Source organism: Oncorhynchus nerka, linkage group LG20, assembly GCF_034236695.1.
Source record: "Oncorhynchus nerka isolate Pitt River linkage group LG20, Oner_Uvic_2.0, whole genome shotgun sequence".
NCBI lineage: Eukaryota > Metazoa > Chordata > Actinopteri > Salmoniformes > Salmonidae > Oncorhynchus > Oncorhynchus nerka.
This window is the reverse complement of record NC_088415.1, coordinates 17,102,472-17,120,215: the sequence shown is the minus strand read 5'-3', so window position 1 is coordinate 17,120,215 and position 17,744 is coordinate 17,102,472. Positions and strand designations below refer to the sequence as shown.

Sequence of the window (17,744 nt, the reverse complement as noted above, 5' to 3'; positions counted from 1 at the left end):
TAGTGATTGTATCTGTAGGAATCAACCAATCCTCCCAAACATCTCACCATTTAGTGATTGTATCTGTAGGAATCAACCAATCCTCCCAAACATCTCACCATTTCCACTTCTCCTCTGTTTCCTTCTTGGCTTTCTTGCCATCCGCTCCTGCTTTCTTGTCTTTTGTCTTCTTCTTGGGTTTTATGTCCTGAACGAGACAAAAACGAGTGTGAACAAGGGTGAGGGAAGAGTGACCAATTTCAGCTGAGAACCTCAACTCACCTCTTCCTCCTCCTCATCTTCATATTCCTGTTTTCTCTTCTTTGCCTTCTTGCCATTCTCTGTCTTGATCTTTTTGGGCTTGTATTCAAATCTGAACAAAATACAACCATCAGATGAAACATGAAAAAAAATGTACCTAGGTTTAATTTCATCACTTTCATTAAAAAAATGCATGAATTAACTATTTATATGAGGCGTACATACTACTTATGTGTGAGTATGCACACATAAATGTTAGTGTTTTTGTATTAGTTTCTAATCTGTTTGTCTTCCTGATTGGCTCAACAGGCATGGCTAACAAACCTTGTCATACTGCACCAAGATTTAATAAGAAGCCTTAGAACATTGTGGATACTCACTCCTCCTCATCTCTCTCTCTCTTCAGCGTCTTGTTGTGTTTGGGAGAGGGGTACAAGCCGTTGTCCTCCTCTGGTTCACTCTTAATGGCAGGAGGGCTGGGGCTGTTCCACATCTCCCTGTAGGACACATTACAGTGTTAAAGGTGCAATCCCATAGATATTCTTAAAATGTACAGTATCTGCCTTCTACACCCATAGTTGTTTACACTACTGCTTGTAGTTACAATGAAAAATAAAATAGAACAGTCAATTCTATATTCCCATTTACCTTGCATGACCGTTTTCTTTCTCCTTCTTGGGCTTGCCTTCAACATGGGAGGATTTGACCTACGAGAAACAGACAAACTGGCTGGGAATTGTAGTCTACTAGTAGAGTCACTGTAACATCTGAGATCTAACTTTTCTGATAGACCCTCTATACCCATCAAACTCAACTATGGACCTCAAAGCCAGTTCCACTGCATGTTTTCATTGTTCCCCTCTAATCACAAACATATTTAGACCTGGGACACCAGGTGGGCGTAATTAATTATCAGGTAGAACAGAAAAGCAGGAGGCTCCGGACCTCATAGGGTAAGAGTTGAATATCCCTGGTCTATACGGAGAAAACAAACCTTTTCCTCTCTTCTCTTCTCTTTGTCTTTCTCCTTCTGTTTCTCCCTGTGCCTGTCGACACTCCCATCGCTGTGCTTCACCCTCTCCTTCTCCTTGTCTCTGTGCTTCTTCTCAGAGTGCTCCCTGTGTTCACTGAAAGATGGACAACACATGGGAGGTCAGGGGTTAGGGGTCAATGGACAGGGGTCAGACACAGGAAAGCTACACAAACACAAATTATTCAGGCCACAGAGAGCTCCAATATTGAATACAGACTACAACACACAATCTGGATGAACACAGATGAACACAGATGGAGGAGAAGTCAACTTAATAAAGACTTAGATTGTTTTGACAGCTTTCTGTTTCACTGAATAGACTACGCAATTGACGCGGCAAGTAGTCTTGTAGGTTTTGAACTTATGTAGGCTTTTTGAATGGTCTTCAATGGCAAAAAACATAGTGCAACAGACTTCTGCGCAAAAACTTCATGAAAGGCATTTGATATAATTTATTGATATAAGGTGCATTTGGAAAGTGTTCAGACCCCTTGACTTTTTCCACATTTTGTTACATTACAGCCTTACATGCTGACCAGACCAGACACGTCGCAATTCTTTTTTAGAAATCCATGTTATTCAATTATTGCACCCACACTGCTCGCGCGCGCCAACGAGCATCTGCGATGCCAAGGGCTAAAATAGAACCCCTTTCTATTTCTGACGCAGATCGCACTGGAAGTCCTGCCTCTCCCATCACCTCATTGGTTTATAGAAGCAGGTACCCACGTGCCATCTCCTCATTGGTTTATAGAAGCAGGTACCCACGTGCCATCTCCTCATTGGTTCAAATCAAATCAAATTTTATTTGTCACATACACATGGTTAGCAGATGTTAATGCGAGTGTAGCGAAATGCTTGTGCTTCTAGTTCCGACAATGCAGTGATAACCAACAAGTAATCTAACTAACAATTCCAAAACTACTGTCTTATACACAGTGTAAGGGGATAAGGAATATGTACATAAAGATATATGAATGAGTGATGGTACAGAGCAGCATACAGTAGATGGTATCGAGTACAGTATATACATATGAGATGAGTATGTAGACAAAGTAAACAAAGTGGCATAGTTAAAGTGGCTAGTGATACATGTATTACATAAGGATGCAGTCGATGATGTAGAGTACAGTATATACGTATGCATATGAGATGAATAATGTAGGGTAAGTAACATTATATAAGGTAGCATTGTTTAAAGTGGCTAGTGATATATTTACATCATTTCCCATCAATTCCCATTATTAAAGTGGCTGGAGTTGGGTCAGTGTCAATGACAGTGTGTTGGCAGCAGCCACTCAATGTTAGTGGTGGCTGTTTAACAGTCTGATGGCCTTGAGATAGAAGCTGTTTTTCAGTCTCTCGGTCCCAGCTTTGATGCACCTGTACTGACCTCGCCTTCTGGATGATAGCGGGGTGAACAGGCAGTGGTTCGGGTGGTTGATGTCCTTGATGATCTTTATGGCCTTCCTGTAACATCGGGTGGTGTAGGTGTCCTGGAGGGCAGGTAGTTTGCCCCCGGTGATGCGTTGTGCAGACCTCACTACCCTCTGGAGAGCCTTACGGTTGAGGGCGGAGCAGTTGCCGTACCAGGCGGTGATACAGCCCGCCAGGATGTTCTCGATTGTGCATCTGTAGAAGTTTGTGAGTGCTTTTGGTGACAAGCCGAATTTCTTCAGCCTCCTGAGGTTGAAGAGGCGCTGCTGCGCCTTCTTCACGACGCTGTCAGTGTGAGTGGACCAATTCAGTTTGTCTGTGATGTGTATGCCGAGGAACCTCTACAACATCCGCAGAGTACGACCCTGCCTCACACAGGAAGCGGCGCAGGTCCTAATCCAGGCACTTGTCATCTCCCGTCTGGATTACTGCAACTCGCTGTTGGCTGGGCTCCCTGCCTGTGCCATTAAACCCCTACAACTCATCCAGAACGCCGCAGCCCGTCTGGTGTTCAACCTTCCCAAGTTCTCTCACGTCACCCCGCTCCTCCGCTCCCTCCACTGGCTTCCAGTTGAAGCTCGCATCCGCTACAAGACCATGGTGCTTGCCTACGGAGCTGTGAGGGGAACGGCACCTCAGTACCTCCAGACTCTGATCAGGCCCTACACCCAAACAAGGGCACTGCGTTCATCCACCTCTGGCCTGCTCGCCTCCCTACCACTGAGGAAGTACAGTTCCCGCTCAGCCCAGTCAAAACTGTTCGCTGCTCTGGCCCCCCAATGGTGGAACAAACTCCCTCACGACGACAGGACAGCGGAGTCAATCACCACCTTCCGGAGACACCTGAAACCCCACCTCTTTAAGGAATACCTAGGATAGGATAAAGTAATCCCTCTCACCCCCCCTCCCCCTGAAAAGATTTAGATGCACTACTGTTCCACTGGAGGTCATAAGGTGAATGCACCAATTTGTAAGTCGCTCTGGATAAGAGCGTCTGCTAAATGACTTAAATGTAAATGTAATGTAAAACTTGCTACCCTCTCCACTACTGTTCCATCGATGTGGATAGGGGGTGTTCCCTCTGCTGTTTCCTGAAGTCCACAATCATCTCCTTAGTTTTGTTGACGTTGAGTGTGAGGTTATTTTCCTGACACCACACTCCGAGGGCCCTCACACCCTCCCTCTCGTCGTTGTTGGTAATCAAGCCTACCACTGTTGTGTCGTCCGCAAACTTGATGATTGAGTTGGAGGCGTGCGTGGCCACGCAGTCGTGGGTGAACAGGGAGTACAGGAGAGGGCTCAGAACGCACCCTTGTGGGGCCCCCGTGTTGAGGATCAGCGGGGAGGAGATGTTGTTGCCTACCCTCACCACCTGGGGGCGGCCCGTCAGGAAGTCCAGTACCCAGTTGCACAGGGCGGGGTCGAGACCCAGGGTCTCGAGCTTGATGACGAGCTTGGAGGGTACTATGGTGTTGAATGCCGAGCTGTAGTCGATGAACAGCATTCTCACATAGGTATTCCTCTTGTCCAGGTGGGTTAGGGCAGTGTGCAGTGTGGTTGAGATTGCATCGTCTGTGGACCTATTTGGGCGGTAAGCAAATTGGAGTGGGTCTAGGGTGTCAGGTAGGGTGGAGGTGATATGGTCCTTGACTAGTCTCTCAAAGCACTTCATGATGACGGAAGTGAGTGCTACGGGGCGGTAGTCGTTTAGCTCAGTTACCTTAGCTTTCTTGGGAACAGGAACAATGGTGGCCCTCTTGAAGCATGTGGGAACAGCAGACTGGTATAGGGATTGATTGAATATGTCCGTAAACACACCGGCCAGCTGGTCTGCGCATGCTCTGAGGGCGCGGCTGGGGATGCCGTCTGGGCCTGCAGCCTTGCGAGGGTTAACACGTTTAAATGTCTTACTCACCTCGGCTGCAGTGAAGGAGAGACCGCATGTTTTCGTTGCAGGCCGTGTCAGTGGCACTGTATTGTCCTCAAAGCGGGCAAAAAAGTTATTTAGTCTGCCTGGGAGCAAGACATCCTGGTCCGTGACTGGGCTGGGTTTCTTCTTGTAGTCCGTGATTGACTGTAGGTTATACCCACGTGGGTGATTGAAAGATGAACTGTGTTGCCGGTCGGTGTAGTAATACTATGAAAGTTGAGATGCCAATCACCATATAAGTTCAAAGATGAAAAAGCCTGGAAGGAGGAGAGATGACTTGAAACGATTCGGTTGGCCGTTTTATGTGTGGATTAATTGTCGGAGTAGAGGACCTTGTGCAGTTCAGGTAAAATAACAACTCAATGTTTATATCCCAGGACAAATTCGCTAGCAACAGCAAGTTAGCTAAATGGGATAAATTAGCTAGCAAGTGCACATTAACTAGCTAAATTGTCATAAATGTGTAATGCTTTTCGACCTGTCCCCAAATGAATGTCATTGGTTCAGAGTTTGTTTTGATATTTTAACCTGCGTGTTGTGATCGCGGGGTGACAAAATACATTTATGCACGATAGTGCACGATGGCGCACGCGCGCAGCCGGTTTGGCTTCCGTGTTATTCTAAAATGAATTAAATTGTTTTTTTCCCCCTCATCAATCTACACACAATACCCCATAATGACAAAAAAACGTTTTTTTAAATTTGCAAATGTATTAAAAGTAAAAAATGTGAATATCACATTTACATAAGTATTCAGACCCTTTACTCAGTACTTTGTTGAAGCACCTTTGGCAGCGATTACAACCTCGAGTCTTGTTGGGTATGATGCTACAAGCTTGGCACACCTGTATTTGGGGAGTTTCTCCCATTCTTAATTGCAGATTCTCTCAACCTCTGTCAGGTTAGATGGGGAGCATCACTGCACATCTATTTTCAGGTCTCTCCAGAGATGTTCGATCAGGTTTTCATCAAGGATCTCTTTGTCCTATGCTCCGATCATCTTTCCCTCGATCCAGACTACCACCATGCTTCACCGTAGGGATGCTGCCACCACCATGCTTCACCGTAGGGATGGTGCCAGGTTTCCTCCAGATGTGATGTTTAGCATTCAGGCCAAAGAGCTCAATCTTGGTTTCATCAAACCAGAGAATCTTGTTTCTCATGGTCTGAGAGTTCTTTAGGTGCCTTTTGGCAAATTCCAAGTGGGCTTCCGGCTTTTACTGAGTAGTGGCTTCCGTTTTGGCCACTCTACCGTAAAGGCCTGATTGGTGGAGTGCTGCAGAGATTGTTGTCCTTCTGGAAGGTTCTCCTATCTCCACAGAGGAACTCTGTCAGTGTGACCATCGGGTTCTTGGTCACCTCCATGAACAAGGCCCTTCTCCCCCGATTGCTCAGTTTGGCCAGGCATCCAGCTCTAGGAAGAGTCTTGGTGGTAACAAACTTCTTCCATTTAAGCATGATGGAGGCCACTGTGTTCTTGGGGACCTTCAATGCTGCAGAATTGTTTTGGTACCGTTCCCCAGATCTGTGCCTCATCACAATCCTGTCTCGGACCTCTAAGGACAATTCCTTGGACCTCGTGGCTTGGTTTTTGCTCTGACCTGCACTGTCAACTGTGGGACCTTATATTATGTACGAAGGGCTATATAAATACATTTGATTTGATTTATATTTACAGGTGTGTGTCCAATCAATTGAATTTACCACAGGTGTAGAAACATCTCAAGGACTATCTATGGAAACAGGATGCACCTGAGATTCATTTGGAGTCTCATAGCAAAGGGTTCGATATTATGTAAATATGTATTATATTTTATTTTTTGTTTAAATTCGCTTTGTCATTATGGGGTATTGTGTGTAGATCGCTTTGTCATTATGGGGTATTGTGTGTAGATCGCTTTGTCATTATGGGGTATTGTGTGTAGATCGCTTTGTCATTATGGGGTATTGTGTGTAGATCGCTTTGTCATTATGGGGTATTGTGTGTAGATCGCTTTGTCATTATGGGGTATTGTCATTATGTGTAGATCGCTTTGTCATTATGGGGTATTGTGTGTAGATCGCTTTGTCATTATGGGGTGTGTAGATCGCTTTGTCATTATGGGGTATTGTGTGTAGATCGCTTTGTCATTATGGGGTACTGTGTGTAGATCGCTTTGTCATTATGGGGTATTGTGTGTAGATCGTCATTATGTCATTATGGGGTATTATGTGTGTGTAGATCGCTTTGTCATTATGGGGTACTGTGTGTAGATCGCTTTGTCATTATGGGGTATTGTGTGTAGATCGCTTTGTCATTATGATTGTGTGTAGATCGCTTTGTCATTATGGGGTATTGTGTGTAGATCGCTTTGTCATTATGGGGTATTGTGTGTAGATCGCTTTGTCATTATGGGGTATTGTGTGTAGATCGCTTTGTCATTATGGGGTATTGTGTGTAGATCGCTTTGTCATTATGGGGTATTGTGATTGCTTTGTCATTATGGGGTATCGTGTAGATCTTTGTCATTATGGGGTATTGTGTGTAGATCGCTTTGTCATTATGGGGTATTGTGTGTAGATCGCTTTGTCATTATGGGGTATTGTGTGTAGATCGTCATTTGTCATTATTATGGGGTATTGTGTGTAGATCGCTTTGTCATTATGGGGTATTGTGTGTAGATCGCTTTGTCATTATGGGGTATTGTGTGTAGATCGCTTTGTCATTATGGGGTATTGTGTGTAGATCGCTTTGTCATTATGGGGTCATTATGTGTAGATTTTGTCATTATGGGGTATTGTGTGTAGATCGCTTTGTCATTATGGGGTATTGTGTGTAGATCGCTTTGTCATTATGGGGTATTGTGTAGATAGATCGCTTTGTCATTATGGGGTATTGTGTGTAGATCGCTTTGTCATTATGGGGTATTGTGTGTAGATCGCTTTGTCATTATGGGGTATTGTGTGTAGATCGCTTTGTCATTATGGGGTATTGTGTGTAGATCGCTTTGTCATTATGGGGTATTGTGTGTAGATCGCTTTGTCATTATGGGGTACTGTGTGTAGATCGCTTTGTCATTATGGGGTATTGTGTGTAGATCGCTTTGTCATTATGGGGTATTGTGTGTAGATCGCTTTGTCATTATGGGGTACTGTGTGTAGATCGCTTTGTCATTATGGGGTATTGTGTGTAGATTGTCATTATGGGGTATTGTGTGTAGATCGCTTTGTCATTATGGGGTATTGTGTGTAGATCGCTTTGTCATTATGGGGTCATTATGGGGTATTGTGTGTAGATCGCTTTGTCATTATGGGGTCATTATGGGGTATTGTGTCGCTTTGATCGCTTTGTCATTATGGGGTATTGTGTGTAGATCGCTTTGTCATTATGGGGTATTGTGTGTAGATCGCTTTGTCATTATGGGGTATTGTGTGTAGATCGCTTTGTCATTATGGGGTATTGTGTAGATCGCTTTGTCATTATGGGGTATTGTGTGTAGATCGCTTTGTCATTATGGGGTATTGTGTGTAGATCGCTTTGTCATTATGGGGTACTGTGTGTAGATCGCTTTGTCATTATGGGGTATTGTGTGTAGATCGCTTCATTATCATTATGGGGTATTGTGTGTAGATCGCTTTGTCATTATGGGGTACTGTGTGTAGATCGCTTTGTCATTATGGGGTATTGTGTGTAGATCGCTTTGTCATTATGGGGTATTGTGTGTAGATCGCTTTGTCATTATGGGGTACTGTGTGTAGATCGCTTTGTCATTATGGGGTATTGTGTGTAGATCGCTTTGTCATTATGGGGTATTGTCATTATGGTACTGTGTAGATCGCTTTGTCATTATGGGGTACTGTGTGTAGATCGCTTTGTCATTATGGGGTATTGTGTGTAGATCGCTTTGTCATTATGGGGGTATTGTGTGTAGATCGCTTTGTCATTATGGGGTATTGTGTGTAGATCGCTTTGTCATTATGGGGTATTGTGTGTAGATCGCTTTGTCATTATGGGGTATTGTGTGTAGATCGCTTTGTCATTATGGGGTACGCTTTGTCATTATGGGGTATTGTGTAGATCGCTTTGTCATTATGGGGTATTGTGTGTAGATCGCTTTGTCATTATGGGGTATTGTGTGTTTGTCATTATGGGGTATTGTGTGTAGATCGCTTTGTCATTATGGGGTACTGTGTGATAGATCGCTTTGTCATTATGGGGTAGTGTGTGTAGATCGCTTTGTCATTATGGGGTACTGTGTGTAGATCGCTTTGTCATTATGGGGTACTGTGTGTAGATCGCTTTGTCATTATGGGGTATTGTGTGTAGATCGCTTTGTCATTATGGGGTACTGTGTGTAGATCGCTTTGTCATTATGGGGTATTGTGTGTAGATCGCTTTGTCATTATGGGGTATGGGATCGCTTTGTCATTATGGGGTATTGTGTGTAGATCGCTTTGTCATTATGGGGTATGTGTGTGTAGATCGCTTTGTCATTATGGGGTATTGTGTGTAGATCGCTTTGTCATTATGGGGTACTGTGTGTAGATCGCTTTGTCATTATGGGGTATTGTGTGTAGATCGCTTTGTCATTATGGGGTATTGTGTGTAGATCGCTTTGTCATTATGGGGTATTGTGTAGATCGCTTTGTCATTATGGGGTATTGTGTGTAGATCGCTTTGTCATTATGGGGTATTGTGTGTAGATCGCTTTGTCATTATGGGGTATTGTGTGTATTGTCATTATGGGGTATTGTGTAGATCGCTTTGTCATTATGGGGTATTGTGTGTAGATCGCTGTAGATCGCTTTGTCATTATGGGGTATTGTGTGTAGATCGCTTTGTCATTATGGGGTCGCTTTGTCATTATGTGTGTAGATCGCTTTGTCATTATGGGGTATTGTGTGTAGATCGCTTTGTCATTATGGGGTATTGTGTGTAGATCGCTTTGTCATTATGGGGTATTGTGTGTAGATCGCTTTGTCATTATGGGGTATTGTGTGTAGATCGCTTTGTCATTATGGGGTATTGTGTGTAGATCGCTTTGTCATTATGGGGTATTGTGTGTAGATTGATGAGAAGAAAAAACAACTTCATCAACTTAAGAATAAGGCTGTAACGTAACAAAATATAGAAAAAGTCAAGGGGTCTGAATACATTCTGAATGCACCATATCTAATTCGACCACGTTTTCATGAATTGTATTATATAATCCTCAAGCCCATTCAAAAGACCAGAGACATGAACTAGGAAGTACGACGTATGAAACGCGTCACTTGCACACAGTGTTCCTGACTGAAACCACAGACATTCTTAGCCATAGACAACATTCAAACTCTCTCTCTGACAAATTTCCCAAGGTATTTGCTATAAATTATAATGTGTTCTCAGTGAACTTACATAGACACATATGAGCTAAATAAATACACAAATCCCAGTTATCCTCAAAAACTCTGAAAAGCATGATTTTCTTTATCTAGCATTACTGCCCAGAAATAACCTCAAAAGCATAAGACCCACATTGTGCCAAATACCAATTGAAAAATGTTTTCATAACAAGTACAAGTGGGAACACTTTGTTTCAGAGAGGGTACTTGTGCCTATGGATGTTAACAGAGAGCGAGAGAGCAAGAGAGAGGGGTCGTGAGAGAGGGGGGGTAGAGAGAGAGAGTGAGAGAGAGGGGGGAGAGAGAGAGAGAGAGAGAGAGAGAGAGAGAGAGAGGCGGTAGAGAGAGGGCGGGGGGGGTAGAGAGAGGGAGCGAGAGAGAGAGAGAGAGGCGGTAGAGAGAGGGAGAGAGAGAGAGAGGCAGTAGAGAGAGAGGGTGGGGGTAGAGAGAGGGAGAGAGAGAAGGGGGGGTAGAGAGGGAGCGAGAGAGAGAGAGGTGGTAGAGAGAGAGAGAGGGGGGTAGAGAGAGGGGGGGTTAGAGAGAGGTAGAAAGACAAAGAGAGAGGGTAGAGAGAAAGGGAGAAAGATAAAGAATGGGTAGGGAAAGAGGGAGAGTGAGAAAGTCATTTCTGTGCATGAAAATCATGCATTGATGTCCTAGAGAACTAGGTAGAAGACATACAGTACCTTCAGGAAGTATTAAATATCACCCATCTGAATTAAATATCACCAATCTATCTACACACAATACCCCATAATGACAAAGTGAAAACATGTTTTTAGAAATGTTAGCTAATTTATTGAAAATGAAATACAGAAATGTATCATTTATATTAGGATTCACACCCCTGAGTCAATACTTTGCAGACACACCTTTGGTGGTAATTACAGCTGTGAGTATTTTTGGGTAAGTCTCTAAGAGCTTTGTCAACATGGATTGTACAATATTTGCCCATTATTCTTTGTAAAATTATTCAAGCTCTGTCAAGTTGATTGTTGATCATTGTTAGACTGCCATTTTCAAGTCTTCCCATAGATTTTCATGACTATTTAAGTAAAAACTGTAACTACGTCAGTAACATTCAATGTCATATTGGTAAGCAACTCCCGTGTAGATTTGGCCTGGTGTTTTAGGTTATTGTCCTGCTGAAAGATGAATTAGTCTCCCAGTCTGTTGGAAAGCAGACTGAACCAGGTTTTCCTCTAGGATTTTGACTGTGCTTATATCCCCCAAAAAACTCCATAGTCCTTTCCGATGACAAGCATACCCATAACATGATGCAGCCACCACCATGCTTGAAAATATGAAGACTGGCACTGGTGATGTATTGTTTTGGATTTGCCCCAAACATAACGCTTAGTATTCAGGGCAAAAAGTTAATTTCTTTGCTATATATTTTGCAGTATTACTTATTAAGTGCCTTCTTGCAAACAGGATGCATGTTTTGGAAAAATGTTATTCTGTAGAAGCTTCCTTCTTTTCATTCTTTCATTTAGGTTAGTATTGTGGAGTAACTACAATGTTGTTGATCCATCCTCAGTTTTCTCATATCACAACCATTAAACTCTGTGTTTAAAAATCACCATTGGCTCAGGAAATCCCTGAGCAGTGTCCTTCCTCTCTGAGTTAGGAAAGACGCCTCTATCTATGTAGTGACTGGGTGTATTGATACACCACCCAAAGCTTAATGAATAACTTCACCATGCTCAAAGGGATATTCAGCATCTGCTTTTTTAAATTTTTACACATCTACTAAACGCTGCCCTTCTTTGCGAGGCATTGAAAAACCTCCCTGGTCTTTATGATTGAACCTGTGCTTGAAATTCACTATTCCATTGAGGGACCTTACAGTTAAATGTATGTGTGGGGTAGAGATGGGGCAGTCACTGCCATAACAAGTGTAGATCAGTGACTCAGAAGAAACCCATTAAGAGAGTTTGTGCTCAGGCTATAATGAAAGAAGGCAGGTGCGTGGGAGAGAATATATCTGTAGAGTCAAAAAAGTACTCACACTCAAAACCACGAAAAGGAATAACGCAAAGAGGCAGAGATGCAAAAATAATATAATTAATTTAATCTATGCTTGAAAAAATACAATACCACACTGCCAGGTCTCTGACCTCCTCCCTATAGGCTGTCTCATCGTTGTCGGTGATCAGACCTACTAGCGTTGTGTTGTCGGCAAACTTAATGATGGTGTTGGAGTCGTGCTTGGCCACGCAGTCGTGGGTGAACAAGGAGTACAGGAAGGGACTAAGCACCCACCCCTGAGGAGCCCCCGTGTTGAGAATCAGCATGGCAGTTGTTGCCTACTCTTACCACATGGGGGCGGCCCGTCAGGAAGTCCAGGATCCAGTTGCAGAGGGAGGTGTTTAGTCCCAGGGTCCTTAGCTTAGTTATGAGCTTCGTGAGCACTATGGTGTTGAACGCTAAACTGTAGTTAATGAACAGCATTCTCACATAGGTATTCCTTTTGTCATTTTGCTCATCAGCACTGATGAAGACATAAGGCTGAAACGTATGCTCTGCTCCTTTTTACTTTATTTAGCACCTTGCACTTTCACTTTTAGTATTCTTTCGAGTATGGATTAAATTAATTATATTATTTAGTACTTTGAGTACTGTTTGTTCAGTGACACACAATCTCAATATAATCCATTTAAATTCAGGCTGTCACTCAACATAATGTGGAAAAAGTCAAGGGGTGTGAATAGTTTCTGAACCAGTGGAGGCTCCTCAGAGGAGAAAGGGGAGAAACACCCCCCCCCCCTCAGTGAATTTAAGAAAAATAGAAAGTTATCCTTTTTAAAACTATACGAAATACATTCACGTCACCAAATAATTGAATAAAACACACAGTTTTGCAATGAAGGTGTCATCTTTGGGTACAGCAAGCCCCATCCCCCTCTCCGTCTCCTACACCCAGGCTGCTGTGGTCAGAGAGAGGTCGTACATTCCTGGAGGAGATTATCTCCTCATGGCCACAGTATAGAGAGAGAGTACAGTTTCATAGAGAGAACAAAGGAATTTCTTCCACCTCACAGAACTGGAGAACCGAATAACATTTATGTTCTGGAGAAGGTAATAAAAGATCGGTGAAGAATCCAGCTACGAACTGGTCCGTTTGGTACAATTTTGTGAAACTCATGGGAGACAAAACGGCCACATTACCATAACGCTGTTTATATAATAGCCTCAGACATGAGGTTTACATCTAATTGTTGTATAAAATGAATGAGTGTGGATGATACTGTTTGTGAAATTGTGTAATGTGATTTTGGACTGTTTAATGAAGGAAACTCCAATTCCCTTTGGAGTTGAACTAAATCAGAGGACCGCCCATGAGCACAATTATGGTCGGGCATGCTGGGACAGGCCCTTTTCTGCAAGTCCGAATAAAACCCCCACCTTGAGAATTTCTCAACAGACCATGTTGCTCTCAATTACGAGAGGACAAAGGTTGCAGACCAGTTTACCTCGATAATGAGAGGGCCAAGGTTTGAGACCAGACTGCTGAATCTTTTAACAATCCCACGTGGTTAAACTCTTAGACTATCGATACCGACAGAATAAGAACAAGTCTTTGATATTAATTACTAGTCTGCAGCTAGGAATTCGGTATAACTTTGTAATCTGAATATTTTCCTTGGTGCCCCAACTTCCTAGTTAATTACAGTTACATGATTAATCAGTTTAATCACATAATAATAATTACAGAGTCATTTGATAAAGATGAATCTTCAGTTTAATGATGCCAAAGACACGACAAAGGTTTAAAGTAGCCTCAACAGCACTCTCTAGGGTAGCACCATGGTGTAGCCAGAGTTTCAACAGCACTCTCTAGGGTAGCACCATGGTGTAGCCAGAGTTTCAACAGCACTCTCTAGGGTAGCGCCATGGTGTAGCCAGAGTTTCAACAGCACTCTCTAGGGTAGCACCATGGTGTAGCCAGAGTTTCAACAGCACTCTCTAGGATAGCACCATGGTGTAGCCAGAGTTTCAACAGCACTCTCTAGGGTAGCACCATGGTGTAGCCAGAGTTTCAACAGCACTCTCTAGGGTAGCACCATGGTGTAGCCAGAGTTTCAACAGCACTCTCTAGGGTAACACCATGGTGTAGCCAGAGTTTCAACAGCACTCTCTAGGGTAGCACCATGGTGTAGCCAGAGTTTCAACAGCACTCTCTAGGGTAGCACCATGGTGTAGCCAGACAGCAAGTTTCCGTTTTGCTCTGGGTACATTGACTTCAATACAAAACCTATGAGGCTTGTGGGTCTGACCCTCTTCCATAGACTTACACAGTAATTATTATTATTATTATTTGACCATGCTGGTCATTTATGAACAGTTGAACATCTTGGCCATGTTCTGTTATAATCTCCACCCGGCACAGCCAGAAGAGGACTGGCCACCCCTCATAGCCTGGTTCCTCTCTAGGTTTCTTCGTAGGTTTTGGCCTTTCTAGGGAGTTTTTCCTAGCCACCGTGCTTCTACACCTTCATTGCTTGCTGTTTGGGGTTTTAGGTTGGGTTTCTGTACAGCACTTTGAGATGTCAGCTGATGTAAGAAGGGCTATATAAATACATTTGATTTGATTATGACAACTTCCGGAGGACGTCCTCCAACCTATCAGAGCACTTGCAGCATAAAATGACATATTTTCCACCGAATCAAAGGATCAGAGAATGAATCTAGTACTGAATGCATAAGCTACAGCTAGCTAGCACTGCAGTGCATAAAATGTGGTGAGTAGTTGACTCAAAGAGAGAGAAAGACAATCGCTGAACTGTTTTGAACTAATTCAATTCTTAAAAAATTAAGGAGAAGCAACTACCTAAAGTAGCCATATTTCATTGTATTTTATCCCCAACTTTCACTTACTTAGCTAACCAATACATCTCAAAATAGCCTGCGGGTAGGGGTGTTGGGCCAGTAACTGAAAGGTTGCTGGATCGAATCCCCGAGCTGACAAGATAAAAATCTGTCGCTCTGCTCCTGAGCAAGGCAGTTAACCCACTGTTCCCCGGGTGCCGATGACGTGGATGTTGATTAAGGCAGCCACCGCACCCACCTCTCTGAAGACACATTTCAGTTGAATGCATTCAGTTGTATAACTGACTAGGTATCCCCCTTTCCTTTCGAGCTAGTTTAGTCTACTCAAACACCTGGCTCAAACAGAGAGGGATGCTATATTAGCTAGCTAATATAAACATACCCATTCATCCATAGGCTAGGTTGTGGCAACCGCATGATGAATATAGGGAAAATTGGAGTATCATGTAGTAGCCTAAACTTATCGATGTTACACTGAGCTGGGTGAATGGAATATGAATGATAGTCATCCAATATGCTGTAATAAGGCCATGCTCATAAAACAAAAATGTCCTCCCCCATCTTAAATGGCCCCGACCGCCACTGTTCTGAAGGCACAGTACAACAGCACAGAGACAGCATAGGTGCAGCATGGTAAATGAAGATATCCTGTTGAATGATGTAATGCGGTGTTGTCTTATGGTCTTGTACAACACAAAGTTACGGTCAGCAATGGCAGTATACTCAGAACTCTCCCTCAGAACAAATGAAAAGGGAAATGAGAAGGAATGAGAGATGGAGAACAAGACGGAAAAACTTCTGAGAAACCCTCAGCGGGATGAGAGATGACTGGCAAAAGGAAAGAGAGAGAGAGAGAGAGAGACAAAGAGAGGAGGGGAAACATACCTGTTGCTGTGCTTGGCTTTATCTCTCTCCTTGTCTTTCTTGTGTTCTTTGCGCCTGTGTTCTTTGTGCTTGTCCTTGTGTTTGTGAGTGTCTGGGACAAAGTTAGAGATGGACTTGTTTAGTAGAGATCCCCCAGACAATAGGAACTGTAACAGCACAGTGTAATCTGAGCATTTTGTGGCCCTCGGTGGCACAGTGTATGGATAAGCTAATGTCTTCAGCGTCACATAGTAATGAATACAAACTGCAGGTTCAACAAATAGAATCACTTCTCATACCGCAAGGGTGTTCAATATTAAACATCAAACAGACCCTAACCCAGCCTCTTTAGTGCCACATTTTCTTTCAAATTAGTTGGCTGGATTATTAAGTTACTGTGTAGTTACTTTGTAATTACACCACAATTAAAAGCTTAAACGGTATCGTACCATTTAATGTGAAGTATGACCTGTAAAATCAAGTACGGAAACAGGACTGGGTAATTGAAAGTCAAAACCACCCTTGCATATCTATCCCTACCTGTCTAAACTCAAAATTAGATCCCAGGGGGAGTGTCAAAGAGAAAAAAAGTGGGTCCAGGAGAGTGGGGATAGGAGAGTGGGGATAGGAGGGAGGTTCAGACATCTAGGTGGGTCTACTTTCCTACAATGGAGGCTGCATATCTCTATTATTAGACCAAAACATGAGAGATCCATACTGCTGCTGCCCTGTCTCAACACGCACCCCAAACATGAACCACCCGCACACACATGCCTGCATGTTCTCTGTTGATAGTAACATCACAAGGGCGGCAGGGTAGCCTAGACCTAAGGTCAGTGGTGTAGGGGAGGGTAAATGCATACAATGTTGTTTACGCACTTTTTTATTTATTTTGGGTGAGCGTTTACACACCTCTTGCAGAAAAATGTATTGAAAGTATAGGGAGCGTTACTTCTGTAATCCAGTCTTGCAATCAGCATTTTACCCACCATTTTTTTACCACTACATCAAGGTCAAAGGTAAAATCTTAAATCAGAGGTCTTCAACCTTTTCTTGACCCCTGGCCCAGGCAAACAGGCGACCCCAATCATATGTCTTATCATGAAGTAAATTATAATGACAAGAAATCGAAAATGTACAATTAATAGTTTTTAATTGTTTTGACCTTCCCACATTATAATTGGAAGAGGAAGTGTACAAGTCAAGAAAGTTTACCAGCAGCCAGTGGCACTTTTCAAGGCGGGTGCTTGTAATTAGCTCAATATTAGGAGTAGAGAAACAAAAGTTGACATAAGAAATAATATATTCTCCTCTTTTCTACTGTAGGTTTGTAATTCAAAATGTATTTATTCTGTTGTTGCAAGCGATATTCATGAAAATATATATATTTTTTAACAATTATTTTCGCAGACCCTCTGCAGTACCATGGCGAACTCCTGGGGGTCCGCAGACCCCAGGTTGAATAACCCTGTCTTAAATGATAGGATACCCTTTTCCTCTAGTGGTGCACAATAGTCTATGTGTCGCTGGTGAGAAGTAGTGAACTAGATTAAGAATAACAGGTCATAATTTGAGACAGTCTATCCCAATCTCCTTTGGGTGACTGTCTTTTTTTTAAAACCCCCCTGAACAAAAGTGGGAAAAACTTCCAATTAGTGGTGGCTTTGTCACAGGGTGGGCCCATATAACTGTCAGTCTTGAGCTTGAACGTCACCTTGTGGCGTCCCTCTGTCATGGCAGTTAAATAACGGGTAGGGGGTTATTGTCATAGGAAACAATAATATGCTCCCACTATTATATCTCTGTCCCATTTCCATGACTGTTTAATTATAAAACTAATGAAATGTTGAGTTGTCAAAGGTGTGTGCACTTGATTCCCCCCTCCCCCCTTTTTAAATATGTTATTACAGTATTATTGTGCTGGCAGAATTCCAGTATCATTTCTAAAAACCATGCCCAAAGTTGACTAACAAATGCAACAAGCTATAACAACATTTAAAACATATTTGTAATAAAGCAACTATCTTTGACAGATGAAATGTG

The 17,744-nt window shown here is 43.0% G+C and overlaps 1 protein-coding gene across 1 annotated transcript in view; it reads right to left on the bottom strand.

Moving 5' to 3' along the window:
- LOC115101854 (DNA topoisomerase 1-like) overlaps window positions 1–17,744 on the bottom strand; it is a 40,203-nt gene that overhangs the window by 21,533 nt on the left and 926 nt on the right. Inside the window, exons 3-8 of the mRNA XM_065005277.1 lie at window positions 15,723–15,813; window positions 1,235–1,367; window positions 889–947; window positions 621–737; window positions 262–352; window positions 99–187 (exon numbers count right to left, since the gene is read on the bottom strand). Of these exons, the coding sequence (XP_064861349.1) occupies window positions 99–187; window positions 262–352; window positions 621–737; window positions 889–947; window positions 1,235–1,367; window positions 15,723–15,813 (580 nt within the window). The remainder of the gene's footprint in view (window positions 1–98; window positions 188–261; window positions 353–620; window positions 738–888; window positions 948–1,234; window positions 1,368–15,722; window positions 15,814–17,744) is intronic.